Source organism: Ochotona curzoniae, unplaced genomic scaffold (assembly GCF_017591425.1).
Source record: "Ochotona curzoniae isolate NIBS_2020 unplaced genomic scaffold, NIBS_Ocur_1.0 contig_1274, whole genome shotgun sequence".
Lineage (NCBI taxonomy): Eukaryota > Metazoa > Chordata > Mammalia > Lagomorpha > Ochotonidae > Ochotona > Ochotona curzoniae.
This window is the reverse complement of record NW_024465023.1, coordinates 30,362,377-30,384,283: the sequence shown is the minus strand read 5'-3', so window position 1 is coordinate 30,384,283 and position 21,907 is coordinate 30,362,377. Positions and strand designations below refer to the sequence as shown.

Below are 21,907 nucleotides of genomic sequence, written 5' to 3'. Positions count from 1 at the left end.
GCTCCTGGGGTTCCTGACTCATGACTTTGGATTGGCTCAGTTTTGCCTATTGTGGCCATTTGGAGAGTGAACTACTGGAGGGAAGATCTTTCTCTCTGTACCTCCTTTGTGTAAATTTGTCTTTCCAATAAAAATAAATATTTTTTAAAAAGAATGTAAGTAATAACAGTTAGAAATAAATGAAGTAGAGAAGAGGAAAACAACAGAATAAGTAAGACAATCAGTTTTTTGGAGACAAAACAAAAATGACAAATATTTAGCTAAACTCACAAAAGACAACAGAGAACTCACTATTCATTCATTTTAATGGAATGAGGATTGTAGAAGTCATTATGAAATAGGATATGCCAACACATATTTTAACTGAGTTGAAGAGACAAATTCTTAAAGCACAAAGCTGACTTAAGAGGAAAACAAAGACATAGAAGCTCTCACTGTGAACTGCTCAAACCGGAAGTGGGAGAAACTTTGTACAGACAATGTTGCAGCCTCAGCATGGTATCACAGGAAGTGGAAAATGTTGAGCCAGGAGGAGCTGGGGCTACAAAGACCATGGTGGAAGTCTAACATAAGAACCCAGATCTGGAACTGGCTGGAGGGAGTGGCACAACTAACTGCAAACAAAGAGCCATGTACCAACTGCAATAAATAAAATTGAATTGTAGACTTGTGGGTGACACAGCTTAGAAACCTGTCCCAAGGAGAAGACTCTGCTAACCAGAAGTACAATGACCAAGAGCAAAAGAAGAGACAGAGGCACAATGAATATTATTGGAGACTCCCCTGCAAAGGAGCAAAAGCCTTTGCCAACCGCACAGTTCACTGAGGAAGATATCGAGAAAATGGGGGGGGGGGGGGATACAGAATTCAAAACACTTGCTATAAAGCTTCTCATCAACAATGAGAAGTATGTAATACAGGAGCTCAAGGGACTTAAGGAATATGTCACACTGGAAACCAATCAAATGAAAGCTGATATATCAGAAATTAAGAATACAGTGAAGCAAATTTAAAGTGGAGAGCCTCCAAAGTACAATGAAGAAAAAAAAATCTCAAAATTAGATGATATTTTCTGTCACCAGGGAAAAACAAACAAAAAGCTGGAAGCAGAGCTGCTAAGTCAAGCTACAAAAATGTATTCAAGAATTGAAAGACACTATTAAAAGACCAAATATAAAAGATAAGGGAGTCCCAGAAGTACAGAAACAGAAGTTGGATTAGAGGTGTATTCAATGAAATAATAAGTGAAATTTTTCCTAATCTAGAGAAAGAATTGGGAAACAACATCCAGGAGGAACACAAAACTCCCAACAGGCTTGATCAAAAGCAGTCTTCACCAAGACACAAGATCATCAACTGAACATAAGGGAAATAATGTGCACGTGAGAAAAATCAATTGACATACAAAGGAATGCCAGTTAAACTTGCAGAAGATCTCTCAGAGGAAACTCTACAGGCCAGAAGAGAATGGAGTGACATATTCCAGATTCTAAAAGAAAAACATTGTCGGCCCAGGATAATATACCCCACAAAGCTTTCCTTTGTCTTTGAAAATGAAATAAAATTCTTCCAGAGTAAAGAAAAGCTAAAAGAATTTGCCTCTTCCAAACCTGCCTTACAAATGATACTTTAAGACTTTGTTAACAGAGAAGAGGAATAGCACCCACCAAAACCAAAAGCAAATGTGAAGAACATCCTAGTAAAATAACAACAGAAGACTAAATCAATAAACAATTCATTGCTAAAATGACAGGACCAAAATACCACCCATTCATATTAACCCTGAATGTAAATGGCTTAAACTCATCAACCAAATGCCATAGATAAGTAGATTGGATTAAAAAACAGATTCCATCTATTTGTTGCCTACAGGAGACATATCTCACCAAAAAAGAATAACCGAAACTGTATCTCACAGATTTTGATTTTTTCTCTTTAAGTCTCATCTCTTCAAAACACTTCTTCTCATCAAATTCTTCAATGACTCATAGATCATACAGAAGTATCAGATTCTTCAAGAAAGTTCTTGATTTTCATTTTCTTCTGTGACACATTAGTCATTCAGTGGCATGTTATTTAACTTCATGTTGTTTTTAAATTCTTTTTTTCTTCCTGTTGTTGAATTTGCGTTGTGGCTTTTCATTTAAGGGGATGTATAGTAACTGTGCAATGAGACTATCATGTCCAGATGTAAGGATATAACAATGCAGTATGCATCTCTACTTCCAGATTAAAAATGGACTCGCAGTGAAATTGTTAACTTTATCTTGACAATAGGATGCTGGACTCTGCCACTGTCTATGCTCCTAACGATGGATATATGACTGTTTATGGCTACACTGGTGAATTAAGCCAAAAATATAGAAGAGAATAAACACTGCTCTTCCAGAAACTCTTAGAAAAAAAAATGAAGAAGAAGGAACATTCCCTAGCTTATCATATAAAGACAGTATTACCCTGGTACCAAAGACAGATGAGGACAACACAAGGAATAAAATTATAAACCACTACTCCTTATGAATATCAATTCAAATTAGAATCAAGCAAACGGAATCATGCAACACACTATACGCTGTGACTTTTAAGGATTGAGTAAGACTTTTCTTCCCAAAAGCTCATGCAGATGTCTTGATGTTAATGATTGCTTAATTAAGGTCTTGATCTAATGGATGGGAGCACTTTGGATCATTGGAGGCAAGCTCATGGAGGGTAGTTCTCATGAGAGTTTTAAGTGTTTCAGTTCAAGTTGGGCTGAGGTTATGTCTCCTTCCTAGCTCACAATGTCATCATTGCCATTGCAGCAATCATAACCAGCCTGCACCAGTTGCTGGACTATGGAGCCACTTGTTCCCACAATCTCAAAATGAAATGAGAAAAACAAGTACTTCCCAAATAAACTCCTCTTAGGTATTTTAATTAAGGTCAACGAATCAATACAGTAACCAAGTGCAATTTATAGAAACAATGCTAATGCGGTTCAATACAATCAAATGAATATAATGTATTATACTAATCAAAGGGGAGAAAAACAATCACCTCAGCTGATGCAGAAAAGCCATTTGATAAAATTCAAGAAACGTTTGTGGGTAAAAATCCAGAAAATTAAGAATAAGAGGGAATTATCCTTATCTGATAAAGGCCATTGTAAAAACTCAGTTAGGGGCAGCCAGCATCCCATAACAGAGCATACGTTCAAGTCTTAGCTTCTCTGCTTCCTATCCAACTTCCAGTTAACATATGAGGGAAGGTAGTGGAAGATGGCTGAAGTACTTGGGATGCTGTCACTTGTGGGGGACCCAGGATGAATTCCTGGCTCCCAGCTTCAGCCTGGCTCAGTCTTACTGTTGAAGGCATTTGAGGAGTGACCCCACAGACAGAAAATTTCTCTCTTCTCCCTATCTCTCTCTTCTCCGCTCTTTGCAACTTTACCTTTAAAATACAAACGCACATTTTAAAAAAAAGCAAAAATAAAATTAACATTGTACTCAAGGCTGAAAGCCTAAAAGTTTCGTCCCTGAAATCAGGATGGAGAATAGAATACCCTCCTTTCACCACTGCTATTCAATACTGTACTGGGAGTTATAGCCAGATAAATCAGCCTAAACGAATAAATAAATAGCACCCAAATTGGAAAGACATATGTTAAATTGTCACTGTTTGTAGAAGATATCATTCTATATACAAAAAAACTCATAGAAACCACAAGAAAGCAAAGAATTCTGCAAAGTTGTAGATGCAAGATTAACATGCCAAAATCAGCTGTTTTAACATCAGCAATGAATAACCCAAAAAGCAATTTAAGAAAGCAATTCAATTTGTGATAACACCTAAAAGAGTAAAATATCTAGGAATAAATTTAGCCAAGGAGATAGAAAAACCTCTACATTAGTAACTGTAAAACACTGATAAAAAGAAACCTTTTTTAAATAAAAAAAGAAATGGAAAATACAATCCTCAAATACATATGGAATTTTAGGGAACACTAAAAGACTACAATAACCTTGAAAAAGAACTGAGTTGGAGAACTAATACTTCTCTACCTAAAAAATATTACAGCAACTACTGCTGTGGCATATGAGGCTAAATCTCCACTTGTGGAGCCAGCAATCCATATCGGCACCAGTTTGCTTCCCAGTGGCTGCACTGTTGATTCAGCTCCCTGCTAATGGCCTGGGAAGGCAGTCAAGAAGGTACTAAGTCCTTGGCAACCTGCACCCATGTGGGAGATCTGGAAGAAGCGCCTGGCTTTGAATCAGTCTAACTCTGGCTGTTGCAACCATTTGGGGAGCAGAGGCTAGATGATCTCTCTGTCTCTCCTCTCTCTGTAACTGCTATTCAAATAAAAATAAATAAATGTTTTTTTTAAAAAAAACTCATTACAAAGTTACCATAATGTAACCTACCTATCACACCACTGAGTCCAGTAATGGACTCAAAATGAATTGATGACTTCTATGTAAGGATTAATCTACATGGTCTTACATTTGGCACTGGATTCTTTTTTTTTTTTAAGATTTATTTATTTTTATTACAAAGTCAGATATACAGAGAGGAGAGACAGAGAGGAAGATCTTCTGTCCGATGATTCACTCCTCAAGTGAGCGCAAAGGCCGATACTGCGCCGATCTGAAGCCAGGAACTTCCTTCAGGTCTCCCACACGGGTGTAGGGTCCCAAAGCATTGGGCCATCCTCGACTGCTTTCCCAGGCCACAAGCAGGGAGCTGGATGGGAAGTGGAGCTCCCGGGATTAGAACCGGCACCCATATGGGATTCTGGCGCGTTCAAGGCAAGGACTTTAGCTGCTAGGCCAAGCCGCCGGGCCCTTGGCACTGGGTTCTTAAGACCTGCCGCCAAAACAAAGATATGCAGGTGGTATCTCAAGTGATTGGCTTACTGCTACTTCAAGTAGGAGATCTGGATTCAGTTTCTAGCTCTTGGTTTTGACTCAGCCCACATTTTGGGGGAGTAAACCAGTGGGTGGAAAATTTGTCTCTCTTTTCCTCTGCTCTCAAATAAAACAAAACTTTAAAAATCTTTTGTGCATCAAAAGACACTATCAAGAAAGCAAAAAGACAATATAAAGAATAGAAGAAAATATTTGCAAATCATGTTTCTGATAAAAATTAATACACAGAATCTACAAAGAAACCCTAAAACTCAACAACAGAAAGGCAAGCAGCCAATTTAAAAAACTGGGCAAAGGACTTGAGCAGACAAGCCCTTTTTTCCCTTCAAAAAATGATACTTGGGTAAAATGGCCAGTAAACACATGAAAACCATGCTCTAAATCAGAAAACTTGTATAAGGAATGTAAAATGATATGACCTCTAAGAAAACAAACTGGCAGCACCTCAAAAAGTTAAATGTTAAATTGCTACATGATCTAGCAATTATACTCTTAGGTATATCACCAGAAGAACAGAATACTTGTGCACTGATAATCATAGCACCATCACTCACAATAGTCAAGAGGTAGAAACAACCCAGGACAAATCAACAGGGACATAAAAATGTATAATTTCACTTAAAGAAAGCATCTAGAATGGACAAATTCGCAGAGATAGAAAATATGTTAGAGGCTACCAGGTGCTATGGGAATAGTGGATGGGGAATTATTGCTTAATGGACAGTTTCTGGTTGAGACATTGAAAAAATTGTGGAAACAGATAGTGGTGCTGATTGCACAACCCTGAACCTGAGGTCACTGAGTTATATACTTAAAAAGTTCAAATGACCAATTTTATGTTACATATATTTTATCTCAATAAAACACATATGAACACTTACAGTTATGTACTATACTCCAAATAGAGAAGCTTACTTGCTTACTTTCTTTCACGTTATTATTAAGTTAATTAGTCATTAACCATTATAATGCACAGAAAGTTTTTTTTTTTTTTAAATTGAGCGCTAGCCTGAAGACTGCTCTGAGATACAAGCCAGAGTCTATATCTTCAACAAAGAAGATCAATGTCAGCACTTCATAGAAAGAGACTGGATCATGTACTTCGAATGACTGAGATGTCAAAACAGACATGTATACAAGCTTCTGAGTTCACATTGCATAGATGGTTTTCAGAACAAATCAGTGATTGAGTCAGGCTTTCCAGGAATTTTTGCTTGCGTTCAGAAGTATATGGCTTCATGGAAGTAGACTGCTAATCCAAGATCCAGCGGAATACTAACTAGTCACAAGGGACTGCATAAAATGGATGAGAAAATTTAACTGTGGTTATTTGGAATATCACTGATTTTTTTTAATGTTCTATTTTCTGAATACACAAGGAAACTCGTTCTTTCCTTAAAACTATTTGTAACTCAAAGCAATGTAATGGATGCTGCTTTTTGTAAATTATTTTATCAAGCTAAAATTCTTGCTGGTCTTCTTCCTCTGATGCCCTCTTCCCGAAGTCAGAAACTCCAACAAGGTTTTAAAAGTTCATGGAAAATGGTAGTAAAAGATAATGCAGGAGAGACCCAAGCTAGTTAATTAGAGAGACCCTGCACTTGCTTCTGCTGCAAAGAACTAGAATAACAAAGGACGGATTGTGTTTCCAGGAGATTGACTGAGGGAAAAGTTCAGTAAAGGAATGATGAAATGCTAAACGGCACAGACTCTCAGAGAGCCAGCAGAGAGGGAGGAAAAAGCACACTGCACCTGCTACCCAGTTCCTAATCAGGGATTTCACTTTGCCAGGAAGTAGAAAGCTCTGCAACACACCATTCATTACTACAGAGCCACAGTCTCAATTGCAGGAGAACCTCTCAGTCCTCACTGACTTGAAACCCAGTCTAGAAAGCTGACAGGGTTCCACGTGACCACTTTGCTCCAAACAAGGAGCCTACATTTCCTCTCCTTGTCAAAGCTAGAGACCGAGCTGCTAAGCACAGTCATTACAGGCAACTTTGCCACTGCCAGAAGACCTCCAAAAGAAAGCAATCCTCAGAACAGAGAGCAGGTTCCTTTGTATCTTGCTGCTGTGGAATTTCTGGGAACAAGCCACAGGGGTCACCCTTGCTTACCCTGTTTGGTTTGAAGAAGTTCCCCTTAACTTCTTTGGGCTCAGTACCAGTAGGAGCTGATACACAAGCCCTGGTGCCAGACCAGAGGAAATCCCCCTGCTGTGTCTTAGCTCACTCAGGACACCAACACACCAGGGCACATGCCCCAACATCACCCATAGAATAAGCCCAGAGCAACTGAGTACACTCCCTTCTGTGTTCTGCAGCTCTAGGACTGGAGCAGTTGATGCTATAGCCTCGAGTAACTGGCACTCACTGACAGAACCTGGAGGGTCCAGTTTGCATTGTTTTACTTCAAACTGGCAGCTGTCAATCCACAGTTCCTAGCATAACTGACACTTGCCCAGTGAAAGCTGGGTAAGGACCCCATCACATTCTACAGCTCTGGGATCTTAATTGTCAACTCTGCAAGTCCCAGGGACACTGGTACTCACTCTCTGAGGCCTGGGGAAGGCTTTCTTTCTACTATGCCAGTCCTGAAACTGCTACTGCACAATCCCCAGCATAATCTATAATTATCCTGTGGGACCTGGGTAAGCTATCCTAATCTATCCTGCATCTCTGGAACTGTTAGAATCAGAGTTATATTTCACAGTCACATAAGATCGTCCTGTGGGACCTGGGGAGGGTCTTGCATTCCATTATTCCAGATCTATACTTACCAGAGCACAATTTTCATTATAACCTGCACTTGATCTGTGAGACTTGGCTAAGGTCTCCACTCTATCCTGTAGCACTAGGTCTGGGATTGTTGACTCTCTAAGTTCTGGTAACAGACTCACCTTGTGGAACCTTCAGAAGGCCCTACATATTTCACAGTTGCAGGCCCACAGCTGCCAGTATATAATCCCCAGTGTAACCTTTGTGTTTCCCACAAGATACCACCTTGTGGACAAGGTATCCTTCCTTTCCTGCACCTCTGGTATTTTGACTATTGGTACTGTATTCCTCCGTCATCTGAACCCACTCTGTGAGACCTGAGAAAGACTTTACCTGTAATCTACTCCAGGCCCATCATGCCTACCAGTTCACAATTATCAGTATAACATGAATGTACCCTGTGGGTCCAGGGCAAGGCCACTTTCACATTCTTCAATACTGAGATTGGCACTTTCAGTATTACAGCACCCAGAATCACCTATGCTTACCCAGAAGAACATAAAGAAGTTTGCATCCACACACCACAGATCCAGAGCCATAGTTTTTGGTATCTTAAATCCAAGCATCATTAAGGCTCATCTGGCATGATGAGGGGATAGTCTCCACTGTGTCCCAAAGCACCAGGTATGTGGTTACTGCCACCACAAAGTCTAGTGTGACTGACATATAACTCTCTTGGCCTCAAGATGCACACCTTTGGAAGCCTACATCTACTTAAAAGTCGGGACTACCTCCAAACACTGCTGCAGACTAGACAATTACGGCACACATAGACTCTGCTGACATGGATTATAAATGAAGAATGCACATGAGGTTACATTTCTTGGCTCACCTAGAACTAAAGCCAAGCAGCTGACACCTTATAAACCATCTAAACAAAAAAATTTTTTTTCCAACAAAAGCTACTCCATAAAGTAGAAGCAACTGTTATACCAGATGCACAGACCTTAATGTAGGAACACAGGAAACATGAAGAAGCAAGGAAGCATGACACTTCCAAACGAATGCAATACTTCTCCAGAAATAGATCTATGAAATGCCTGAAAGAGTTCAAAATAATCATCCTAATGAAATTCAGTGACATACAAGAGATAGGTCACAGAAATAAGGAAGACTATGCATGATATGAATGAGAAATTCAACAAAGAAATATAAATTATTAAAAGAACTGATCAAATTTTAGAGCTGAAAATTTTAATGAATTCTTTACAAAAATTAGGACATCAACAACAAAATACATCAAGAAAGGAAGAATTTCTAACCTTAAGGACAAGACTTTTGAAATAACCTAGTCAGATAAAAATAGTAGAACATAATTTAAAATAATGAAGAACATACATGGTACCACTAAGCAAACAAATATTCACATTATGGGAACACCTGAAGGAGAAGATAAGGAAAAGATGGTTGAGAACTTATTTAAAATAAATTATATTTTATTTATGTAAATAATAATAGTTAAAATAATAAACATTTTCCAAGTATTTAAAAATATGTATTTATTTATATGAAAGTGAGATACAGTGTAAGAGAGAGATCTAAAAATCTTTCATCCCAATGGCTACAATGGAAGGGGTTCAGCCCAGCTAAAGTAGGAGCCACCACCTGGGTCTCCCACGTGGGTGGCAGGAGCCCAAGTTCTTGAGCCATCATCTGCTGCTTTCATAGGCACATTAGCAAAGGGCTGGATCAGAAGCAGAGCAGCTAGGACTTGAATCTGGTGCTCTGATATGGGATGCTAACATTGCGGGGTGTAGCTTAGTGCCCTGTGGCACAAAGGTGGCCCCTCCAAGCCTTGAAAGGAAACATTTATATTCAGATATAGAAAGCTCCAAGGATATCAGCCAGAATCAACCAAAAGTATCCTTCTCCAAGGCACATTATAGTCAAATCGTCAAAAGTTAAAGATAAGGAAAGAATCCTAATGACAGTGAGAGAAAACCGTTAAGCTACATACGGAGGAAAACCCATTAGACTAACAGCAAACTTTTCAGGAGTAACCCTACATGCCAGAAAAAAATGATATTATATAGTTAAGATCTTACAAGAAACAGAATTCTAGCCAAGAATTTTCAATATGGTGAAGCCATCCTTTAGAAGTGATGGAAAAATAAAGCATATCCCAAACAAACAGAAACTGAGAGAATTCATCACCACCAGCCCAACCCTAAAAGAAATCCTGAAGGGAGCCCTACATAAGAAGTAAAGGGATCATAGCAACCATCACGAAAACACAGGACAAAATAAAATTCACTAACAGAGCAGATGCACAAAAGAGACAGGTATGTTAGAAAACTACCAAAGCAAAACGATAAGTAATAACATAGGCAGAAAGAAACAGAATACATAAAACAATCAGTTCTCAATAAAAAGTTATACGAGTTTGTTCTTTTAGCTTTGAATGTAAGTGGATTACATTACAAAGCCAAAAGATATAGGTATGGCTGAATGATTAAAAAAAAAAAAGGTGGGACTGGCACAGTAGCCTAGTGGTTGAAGGCCTCACCTTGAATGCACCAGGATCCCATATGGGCGCAAGTTCTAATCCTGGCAGCCCTGCTTCCCATCCAGTTCTCTACTTGTGGCCTGGGAAAGCAGTTGAGGATGGCCCAGGGCCTTAAGACCCTGAACCCACTTGGGAGAACTGGAATTGGCTTAGCTCCAGCTGTTGTGGCTGCTTGGGGAGTGAATCAGTGGATGGAGGATCTTCCTCTCTGTCACTTCTCTCTGTATATCTGACTTAGCAATAAAAAGAAATAAATCTTTTTTTTTTTTTTAAAAAAATACCTAACTATCTGTTGTGTACAAGAATCTCACTTCTCACATAAAGATCAACATAGACTGAAAGTGAAGGGTTGGAATCCGTGCAAATGGAAATCAAAAGCAAGCAGGAACAACTATACTCATATGGTATAAGACAGACTTAAAAAACTTAAAAGAGAAAAAAGAGCATTGTATATTGATAAGAGGATTGATTCAGCAAGGCGATATATAATTCTAAGTATATATGCATCTAATGTTAAGCCACCTAAATATGTAAAGCAAATATTATTAGATCTAAAGGGAGAGATAGATTTCAATGCAATAACAGTGGAGGACTTCAACACCCACTGCCATCAAAAGACAGATCATGCAGGCAGGAAATAAAAAAGACACACCAGAACTAAATTACACTATAGAGGACATATTTACAGAACACTTCATCTAGTAGCTCTATATTACTCTTTATTACCATAATCACAAAGAACATTTTCCAGGATAGATTATATAAAGTAACAAATCAAGTTTCACTAAATTTAAAAAAAAATAGAAATAATGGCACGTATTTTCTCAGACTACAACTGAATAAAGCTAGACATTAACAATAAAAAGAACAATAGAAAATTTACAACACACAGAAATTGAACAATATATTCCTGAATGACCTATGGATCATTGAGGAAATGAAAAAAGGAAATACAAATATCTCTTCAAATAAATCAAATGAAGCATACATTAAAATTTCTGAGATAAAAGTGTAAATGTGTGTCAACGGGGAAATCTGAATCAGTAAGTACATATATGAAAAGGAAAAAAAAAACAAAACCCAAAGATTTCAAATTAATGAGGACTCAAACTAAGCACTCCAATGTGGGATGTGGGCGCCCTCAAGTGGCAGCTTAACCCACAGTCTTACAACTGTGTCAAAGTATGAAGTCAGATTTAACTCTAACACCAAAAACAAAGACACAACTCCAAAACAAAACTACAGATCAATACGCTTAATAAACATAGATGAAAAAATTCTCAAGAAAATTTCTACAAACAGAATCCAATAGTACATCAAAAAGATCAGAAGCAAGATTTATCCTAGGGAAGCAAGGATGGTTCAAACATTCACAAATCAATAATCATAATAAATGATATAAACAGAATGAAGAAAATCAAAGGATCCAGCTCAGTATTCTCAGACAAAAAGCATTTCATAAAATTCAATATCCTTTCATGATAAAAACTCTCAAAAAAGTTGGTATTATACTTCATGGCCTGGTGTGATGATCTGCCCCTTGCAAGTGCTAGGATCCCACGTGGGCACTGGTTCATGTCCCTTCTGCTCCACTTCCCATTCAACTCCCTTCTTATGGTCTGGGACCCTACACCCCGGGAGACCTGGAAGAAGTTCCAGATAGGCTCAGCTCAGGCCATTGTGGCCATTTGGGGGCGTGAACTAGTCAATTGGAAGATCTTTCTCTGTATCTCTGTAAACCCACCTTTCCAATAAATATAAATATATCTTTTATGTAAAAATATAATATCTCACAGACATATCATACTGAATGGAGGAAAGTTGAGGTGTTTCCTCTCACATCTGAAACAAGAAAGGGAGATCCATTTTCATACTCTTATTCAGTACAGTAATGAAAATATTAGCAAGAGCAAGTAAATGAAGACAGAAGTAAAGCACACTGCAATTGAAGTTAAAATATTCATGTTTGCAGATAATATCATTTTATAGATGGAAAAACTTAAAAACACTTGATCAAAAATCTATTAGAACTGGTAAAAAAAAAGTTGGTACAGTTGTACGTACAAAGTAAAAAAAAAATAGCAGCATTGTTTTTGCACTACTAGAAATGATCTAGCTGAAAGGAAAATCAGGAAAATCCCAATAGGTGAAAAAGTTTCAGGAATGAATCTAATCAGAAAAGGCAAACATTTCTACAAAGAAAAAATATAAAACACTTGTGGAAGAAATCATAGAGAACACAAAAAACTGTAAAGATTCTATGTGCACTGGAAGAATTAATATTATTAAAACGTTCATATTTCCCGAAACAATCTATAACACTCAACAGAATTCCCAACAAAGCACAGATTAATTTTTTTTACAGAATTAAGAAAAAATACTAAAATTAACAGAATCACAAAAAAGCTCAGAAAAGCCAAAGTAATCCTGAGCATTAATAAATAGTTGGATGCATCACAATTCCTGACTTCAAAGCACAGAACAAAGTTACAGTAATTGAAGTGGCATAATACTGGCATAAAAGCTGATCCAGGGATCGATAGAAAAGAATAGAGAACTCAGAAATTAATTCACATGCATATAACCAATTAATTTTTAAGAAAAATGCCAAGCATGTACATTGAAGAAAGAAGTCTTAATAAATGGTGCTGGCAAACCCGGATATACATATATAAAATAAAATGAAACATCATATACAAAGTTCAAGTCAAAGATAGATCGAAGACATAAAAGTAAGTTCACAAATTATGAAACATTTCAATACACTGACGGAGGTGATTTTGCTTTGCCTTTGACCCAAAGGGTGTAGGTGACGAAGTACAACTAGAAAAGAGGAATTATATCAAACTCAGAAGTCTGTGCACAGGAAATTAGAAAAATCAGCAGTGTGGAGAGGGCTGGTGCCCCACAGCAGATTAAGCTACAGTTGTGAAGCCAATATCCCACATGGGCACCAGCTGGTGTCTCCGATGCTTCAATTCTGATCCTGCTCCCAGTTAATGGTCTAGGAAAGCAGTGAAGGAGGGCCTAAGTGTTTGGAGGTCTGAACCACATGAAAGACCTGTAAGACGTCCCTGGTTTCAGCCCAATCATTCTTTGTAGCCATTTAGGGTATGAACCAATACATGAAATATCTCTCTTCTGTCTCTCCCTCTCTGTTTATAACTCTGCCTTTCAATAAATAAATAAATAAATAAATAAATAAATCTTAAATAAAAATAGAGTGAAGAGATATCTGGTAGAATGTCAGAAAATAGTCACAAACATCTTATTGGACAAAAGCTTAATGTCCATAAATATATCAGGGCCTCAAAAATCCATCATCAACAACAAAAGACAATATAATCAATCCAGCTAGGAAATGGACAAAGGACTTGAATACATATTTTTCAACAGAAACACAGATGACCAAAAAATACATGAAAAGCAATTCAGCACTAACTACATTAGCCTACCAGCAGTGTGTTACCAACCCCCTTTTCTCCACACCCTTGGCAGCGTTACACTGTCTTTTGGATAATAGCCACTCTAAATGGGTGATTGCTCACTGTGATTTGGATTTGTATTTTTCTAATGGCTGGAGGTAGGATTCTGGTACTTCACTTACAGGGTCCTAGTCTTAAAAGAAATAAAAAATTGCGTTTCTGATAGGCTAAAAGCTTCATGAAATATGTGGCCCTTGAGAAGAGATCATTTTGCCTTGTATTTGTAAGTATGACAAGGGAAACAGTGGGGAGTTTTCTGGACTTGGATACTTTGGAATAGCATGTAAGAAGGGTGTTTGGAAATTTGATCGGAGATTCCCTATACAAATGTCTATACAGAAGTCCAAAGTCTGCATTTGTTGGGTATTAGACAACTCTAGGTCTGCAAAATAAATTCAAGGAAAACTATCTGGTTAATTAACATTTTTGCTGTATCTATTTGAATAATAGCAGCAAATTTAAAGAAGTCAGCGTGTTTTGTGATAAAGAATGTTATTTCTTTGAAATTATAATTATCATGGAAGAGGGTGGTGGATGGGAAATTAACCAGGAAACGTCATGAAGGAGTTTAAGAAAAAGAAATTACTGGGGCCAGTATCACAGCATCTCATATTGAAGCAGTCATTTGAGAACCAGCTACTCTGTTTCCACCCCTCCCTACTAGTGCACCTGGAAAAAACAGTAGAAATGGCCCAAATTTGAGTCATTGCCAGATATGTGGGAAACCTACAGAGAAGTTTAGGTTCCTGGGTTTTTAGGGCTCCTGGCTTCTGTCTGGTCCAGCCCCAGCTATTGCAGCCATTTGGGGAGTAACTAGCAGATGGAAGACTCTTTCTCTATCATTCTTTCTTTCAAATAAATAAAATAAATCTGTGTGTTCTATCTAGTGTACCTTTTAGAATTATTTCTGAATTAAATTGTCTGAGCCTTTTAAGTTGTAAAAAAGTGTTAGTATTGCAAATGATTCTTGCCCACAGATACATGAGCTATGTTCCATGAAGACAGATCATTCTCTGTGGATATTGGCAAGTTTTACATTTACTTATAAACTATTTAGTATTCTTAATTGCTGGCATGTGCTTGTCTTTTTTTTTTGAACATACTGGTTAACTGGTTCCCTTACAAAAATTGTTTGACATGTGCTTCCCCCAAAAATGAAAACGGAAACTAAAATTATAATTTAGTATTTCATCTGGAAAAATGATGCATGTGAAGGACTGGCAGGGGAGATCCAAAAAGCCAAGTCCTCAAAGAAGAAAATGAAAATAATGGAATAAAACTACCAGGAATGTAATTCAAGAATGCTTGGTTGTTTGTTATTTTTGAACCTGTCATTGATGCTGTCTCAACCCAGATGTTTTGAAGAATTGAACTTGCATTTTTTTAACATATTGTTCACTCAATACTATGTCAATTAATTCCATAACGTTGTATATTGATGCTGATGTTTTGTTGGGGATTTTAACTGACCGGAACTTTACTCTGTTAGCTCTACCTTCAGACCAGAGAAGGTCTCCCCAAGAGGCCACTGAACTTATCTGGACAATAAGATGCTGGACTTTATGCTAGGTATATGCTTGCAATGAAGGAATTTCAACTGAACTTGAACCACGGTTATGCAGCAAGGTGGAGGAATCCATTATGGGAGGAGAGGTGTGGGAGGGGTGGGGGGAATCCCCAGTGCTTATAAAACTGTATCACATAATACAATGTTAATAACAAATAAATAAAAAAAAGAAAGTTTACTGGAAATAGAGGAATACTTGAATAATTTCTTGATTCCCACCAGCAGTGAATTAGAGTTCCTATTGTTCTGTATTCTCACCAGCATTTGGTGTTAGTGTTTTAGATCAGGCCATTTTAATAAGTGTAGTATCTTAGGTAAGTTTTAATTTGGAATTCTCTAATAACTGCAAACACAATGTTCCTATTTCCTTCTTTCTAGGAACACAATTAGATTGTTTCTGTGTATATATGTGTGTACATGCAGGTACCAAGTCTACATATAGGGATACATAAGTATATCTCTATACCTCTATGTCTTTCTATCTCTAGTCTAGCCCTGTTCCTAAAAAATAAGGCTGATTTTTTTTATTGGACAGCTAGCATTGTGAGACACTTCACTTAATGAAAATCATGGACACTATGAATTCTGTTGCAAATACTTTAGATTCCGGTATAGAGTATACATTTTCCAGATATTCTGCAGGTTTTTTTTTTTTTAAGATTTATTTATTTTTACTGGAAAGTCAGATTTACAGACAGAAGGAGAAAGAACAATCTTCCATCCACTGGTTCACTACCCAAGTGGATGCAACGGCCAGAGCTGAGTCAATCCGAAGCCAGGAGATAGGAGCTTCTTCTGGGTCTCCCATGTGGGTGCAAGATCCCAAGCCCTTGGGCTGTCCTTCACTGCTTTCCCATGTCACAGGTAGCAAGTTGGAAGGGAAGTAGAGCAGCTGGTATATGAACCAGTGCCCACATGGGTTCCTGCTGCATGCGAGGCGAGGACTTTAGCCACTAGGCTACAGCGCTGTGCCCCAGATATTCTGTAGTTTTAAACGGTAGGGTTTTTTTTTTTCTTTTAACTTTCATTATGAATTTCTTGCTTTTGAATTGTGATCAGCTAATGCATGCTTTTTTTACTTGCCTGGAAATTTATCCAGGTTTTCATTGCCATCAATTTTGTAAATATTCAAAGGGCATATGAAAAGAAGGCATGTTTTCAGTTTTTAGAATAAAGAGAGTACTTTCAGGCTATGAATTATATTTCCACTAAATCTTCTGTGGTAAGTATGTTACTTAGGTCCCTTCTATCCTTCTTTTTAAAATTTTTTATTTGTTTTTATAGGATAGTCAGATGTACAGCAAGAAGGAGAGACAAAATAGAAAGCTCTTCCGTCCATTGAGTCACTCCTCAAGTACCTGCAATGGCCAGAGCTGAGCCAATCTGAGGCCAGGAGCCAGGAGCCTCTTCTGGGTCTCCCACCCAGGTGCAGGGTTCCAAGGTTTTGGGCATCCTTCACTGCTTTCCCAGGCCACAAGCAGGGAGCTGGATGGAAAGTGGAGCAGCCAGGACATGAACTGGCACCCATATGGAATGCCAGTGTACGCAAGGTGAGGATTTTGTCATTAGGATATTGCTCTAGGCCCTATCTCTCCTTCCTTTATTTCATTCACTTTGATGTCTTTCATAGATTGAGAGAGAGAAATTAAAGTTTATGTGTTTATTATCCTTCCTTATAATTCCTATAATTTGATATCGTAATATTTCAAAGATGTGACATGTATTAAAAAGAACAAAACAAGCCTATAATTTCTAAACATTGAGAAACAGAATTTATCAACATGTTAAAATGACAATATATTATGACCAAAGAGAACTTATGCTAGGAGTGCAATGAAGACAAAGTTTTGGGAAACATATTATTGTACTTTAATATAGTAATAGTTTAAAAAGACAGACTATCCATGTAGAGTCTGAAAAGGCACTTAATTCAACTCAATATCCACTGAGTATAAACACTTCTAAGACAGGAAGAGCTGTACACATTATAAAAATGTCCAAATAAACTTAATAATAGTCTGCTACTAATGCTAATGACTAAAACATTTTCCAAAGGTTTACAACTCTTTGATAATTTCATAATAAAGTGTTAGTTAGCATGATCTAATTTCTTCTTATGACAGAATTTTCGTTTTTAAAATGTGTTATTGATAAGATGATTTCATATTTTCAGATACAATTCTAATATAACTATACTTGTCTCCCTTCATTTTCCCCTCAAACCGCTCTTTCCTTCAATTTTGCCATATTTTTTTGAATTTCACAATACTGTTTTAAGAACATAATGATACAAGCCGCTACAGCCTTCCTATCGCTCACCCTCCCTCCTCCTCCTCTTACATTCCATTTTAATTTTTACACTTTCAATTTTCTTTATAACCACAAACTTAACCCTGCACCAGAATAAAGAATTCAACAAAAAGTAATTAGAGAAACTGTTGTTTCTCAAAAGTATAGATAAGGGCTATAAACAATAAGCAAATCTCAAAACGACATCTGATATCTTGACCGCAGTTTGCAAGACTCCACAGTCTGAAATACAGTCTGATTAAATTAGATACCAAGTGTAGTAATCTAGTAGAATTATTGTCACATACAGTAATGAGCTTATTTTTATACTTAACATTATATCTTTTAGGTATAATGTTATAACATTATATGTTTAACATTAATAACATATATTATGACATTATAAAAAGTCAATGAGGACAAACAGTTCTCAGAGAATCATGTGAGTGATCAAGTACTTCAGTGGCACAAATTTCTGGCTACAAAGACATGGTTACTCAGATTCTAAAGTCCCTTTGTAACTGTGGTACCACATTTCCAGCTCCCATTTTACCTGTTTGTTTCAGGAGATTCCAGGATTTTCTGCATGGATCGAGCAGCTCAGTTGCACGTGCCAAAAATCTGATCTATTGGCAACAATACAATAAGACAATTAGTGTCAACAAAAAAGAGCTTGAAGCAAATTTATGTAATCTCACACTATGGTCATTAAAATAGTTAAATAATAAGCAGCTACAAATATTTTAAACATTTTGGAATTTATACAGAAATATTAACCTCTATTTGCAGTTTTCCTATTGTCCAAAGAAAATTAGGATTGCACAGAAAATGTTGAGCATTATCAGTTTCCTTAGTAATCTAGAACAGAAGAAAAACACTTCCAAAATGGTAGTGTAAAAGAGTTTCATAGGCCTTCTCTACAACAAAATAACCATAATGGTGAAAAATTACAAAACATAATCATATAGTCTCAGGAAACTGATCTAAGGATATACAGAAAATAAACATTTATACCAGGGCATCTACTAATTTTCAGTAAGCAGAGTAAAAGCCTTTGATATTGGAGCCACTACCAGGATACCATCGCTAATCTCCTCTTGGCACTCAGTGCAATGTAAACTCTACTTAGGGTGGATCCAATAAAGAAAATGGGACACACTGAGGCTGGAATGGTGGCTCAACAGGTTATTCCTCTGCCTACAATAGCCAGCATCCCATATGGGCACTGGTTCATATCCCAGATGCACCACTTCTGATCCAGCTACTTACTTATGGCAGTGGAGGATGGCTCAAGTTTTTGGGCCCCTGAACCCATGTGGGATACCAAGAGGAGGTTCCTGGCTTCAGATTGGGTCAGCTCCAGCAACTGTGCCCATTTCCATTTGGGGAGTGGACGAGCAGATGGAGGATCTGTGTCCCTCCTTCTCTCTGTAAAATCTATCTTTCAAATAGCAGCAAATAAATCTTGAAAGAAGAAGTAGAAGAGAAGGAGGAGAAGAAGAGAAGGAGGAGAAAATGCAACATCTAGCTCCCAGGCTAGAGATTCCTAGGGAAGACAGACTGACTGTGCTTCTCATCCTCCCCAAGTCTGCCCTGTAGAATTTCTACTGCCAATAACAAGCACAATGGGAGGCCTGAGCTTTCTCCCTCTATCCAGCCCATTTGCAGGACAAAAGCTCTAACTCAACCATGCCAAGGATAGAATGTTGCATCTCACACTGAACATCACATTGTACACCGTAATTAAGTACACTTTGTGTGTTAAAAAGTTTGAATTAAAAAGTTTAGAACTAAGAAAATAATGTTGGCTCTCAATTGTTCTCTTATTAGTTTGCTTACAGAAAAGCAATTGGGTCAGCTGCAGCTCTACAGTAGCCACCCATGAAAATTCAGCCAGGGTTCTTGGCTTTTACCACATTTGCTCAAACCAACATAATCTGATTGAGAAATGTGTTTCAATATGCACCGCCAGCGGTTCTGTCAACATAAAAAGGGTATAGGCTTCAGTAGTTGCAATAGGCAATGTTCCTTGAATGAATTATCCAATACACCCACCCAATTAAAAAAACAAAAACAAACGCTCTTGTCTTTTGTACATAAAACAAAACAAAACAAAACAAAAACAAAAAAAAACCAACCTGAAGGAAACCACACTTAAAGAAGGAACAATGCTTGAGAAATAGAAAATTTCAAGAGATAAACTCATAACAAGAATCACATGGAAATTCTGGAAATGTAAAGTATAACAACGGAAATAAAAACTTGAATAGAGGGTATCAACATGAAATTTGAGTTGGGAGAAGAAGCGATCACCAAGCATGAAAACAGAGCAACAGAGATTATGAAACAAGAGCAGAATGAAAAAGAATGAATAAATATTAACAAAAACTCAGAAAAATGTAGGATACCATTAAGCACACCAAAATACTGATATTGCTAAGAGCACAGAACAGAGAGGCAGCCAAAAAAAAAAAAAAACCCAAATAACGAAAAACCATTAATGTCAAAACTTTCCAGTTTTAACAAAAAACATTTATCTTCACATTCAAGAATCCCAACAGGATAAATGCAAAAAAAAAAAAAAATGCAATGCCGATGTCAAAATGCTAAAAGATAAAGAGAAAAATCTGAACGTAGCAAGAAAAAATGACATCAATATGAGGGTGGCTCAGCAAGCATATAGAAAAACGTAATTAAAGTATGGGTTTTAAAAAAACAGGCTTATTTTGGTATAACCCATTTTGTCTATTTTGTTCATAATATGAATTTCGGTGAACTTTTTGAAGATCCCCTTAAATGTGTACATTTCAAATTTTGCACTAAAATAAACTTAACTAATTTTAATTCCATTTGCTCATTTTTTCAAGTGGCCTCATTTTATTGGCCACCTAATATATAAAATGCAATACACTTCACAGTAACAGCCTCAAAGAAGCAGGTGGAAACAAGGCTATTTTGTAATAAGGGAATGGAAGGAAACAATAGCTCAAATACATAGCAGAAAATGAGGAACAGCAGAAATGGTATATAATACAGTTAATTTAACAAATCATATGTACCTTCCTACTTTCTCTGTTTCTTTAATACATAAAATTATATAAAATGATATTATTTATCTTTGAAATACATATAGATGTAATAACATGATAGAACAAAATAGGTGAGGAGAAAAAAGAGCTAAAATGAGCAATGTTCCTATATTTTGCTCAAACTGAGTTCATAATCTAACGAAGATCCTAGTGAATCGGTCTATATTGTAAATCTTAAAACACCACTTAGATAAAAAACAGTAAGTATTGTGTAGAAAGAGAGGAACCGAAGTGTTACAAAGACAAAACAGTCAGTTGAATGCAAACAGGAAAAGGAGGAAAGCAAGAACAAAATATAAGGAAAAAGAAGTAAAATGGCAGCATTAAATTAAACCACAAAAATTGTAACACTAAATCTGACAGGATTAAACAATCTAATAAAAGGTAGTAGAGACCATCACCCTACGTTAAAAAGATGTTAACTCTATTCTACAAACAACGGAAATAGCAGTCATAAACTTTGAAGCAAAAAACATTACTAGTGACATTCATGGAAGTGTTTACTATGAAAAAATTTTACATGGATTTCAACCATCTTGTCTTTTAATTGCATTTCCTGGAAATTTTCTGAAGTACATTCCATATTTACCTAAGAACAGTGTCCCAATTTATGCAAAGCAAAAATAGAATCGAAGGAAAAAAGCAATTTAAATAGAACCTGGAGATTTCAATATCAAACTTTAGTTTTTAAATTATTTTTAATTTTATAAGGATTTATTTATTTGAAATGTAGAATGATAGAGACAGACAGATACCTTCCATCTACTGGTTCACTCTCCAAATGCGGGCCTACAAAAGCTTAGGCTGGGCCAGGCCAAGGGAGCGCCAGAACTGGAAACTCCATCTAGATCTCTAACTCCAGTAGCTAGAACCTCTCAGAATGAGAGGAAGCAGAATCTAATAGGAATTCTAATAGCAGAATTCTAATAGGAAGGTGAATCAGAAATGGAAGCAGGTCTTGAACTCAGGCATTTGAATATATGATATGGACAGCCCAAGTGGTGGTTTAACACCTTGTACCACAACACTCATCCTCCAACACTCATTTAAATAACGTGTAAAGGACAGGTTTCTGGTGTAGCACATTTAGCCACTGTATGAGCCATTTGCATTCCATATCAGAATGCCAGTTCAAGTCCTGGTTCCTCCACTCCTATATTACTTTCTGTTAATACAACCTGGGAGGCAGCAGTGCTTGGACCCCTGCCCCCCCCATGAGGGAGATTTGGATGGATTTCTAGGCTTCACGCTTTGGCCTGGTCTTCCTTGACTGTTGTGAACATTTGG

At 37.1% G+C, this 21,907-nt stretch overlaps 1 protein-coding gene across 1 annotated transcript in view; it reads right to left on the bottom strand.

The window, feature by feature from the left end:
- The window catches only part of TEX11 (testis expressed 11), a 197,936-nt gene that overhangs the window by 33,782 nt on the left and 142,247 nt on the right, over window positions 1-21,907 (bottom strand). The window contains exon 23 of the mRNA XM_041003384.1: window positions 18,085-18,157. Within this exon, the coding sequence (XP_040859318.1) occupies window positions 18,085-18,157 (73 nt within the window). The remainder of the gene's footprint in view (window positions 1-18,084; window positions 18,158-21,907) is intronic.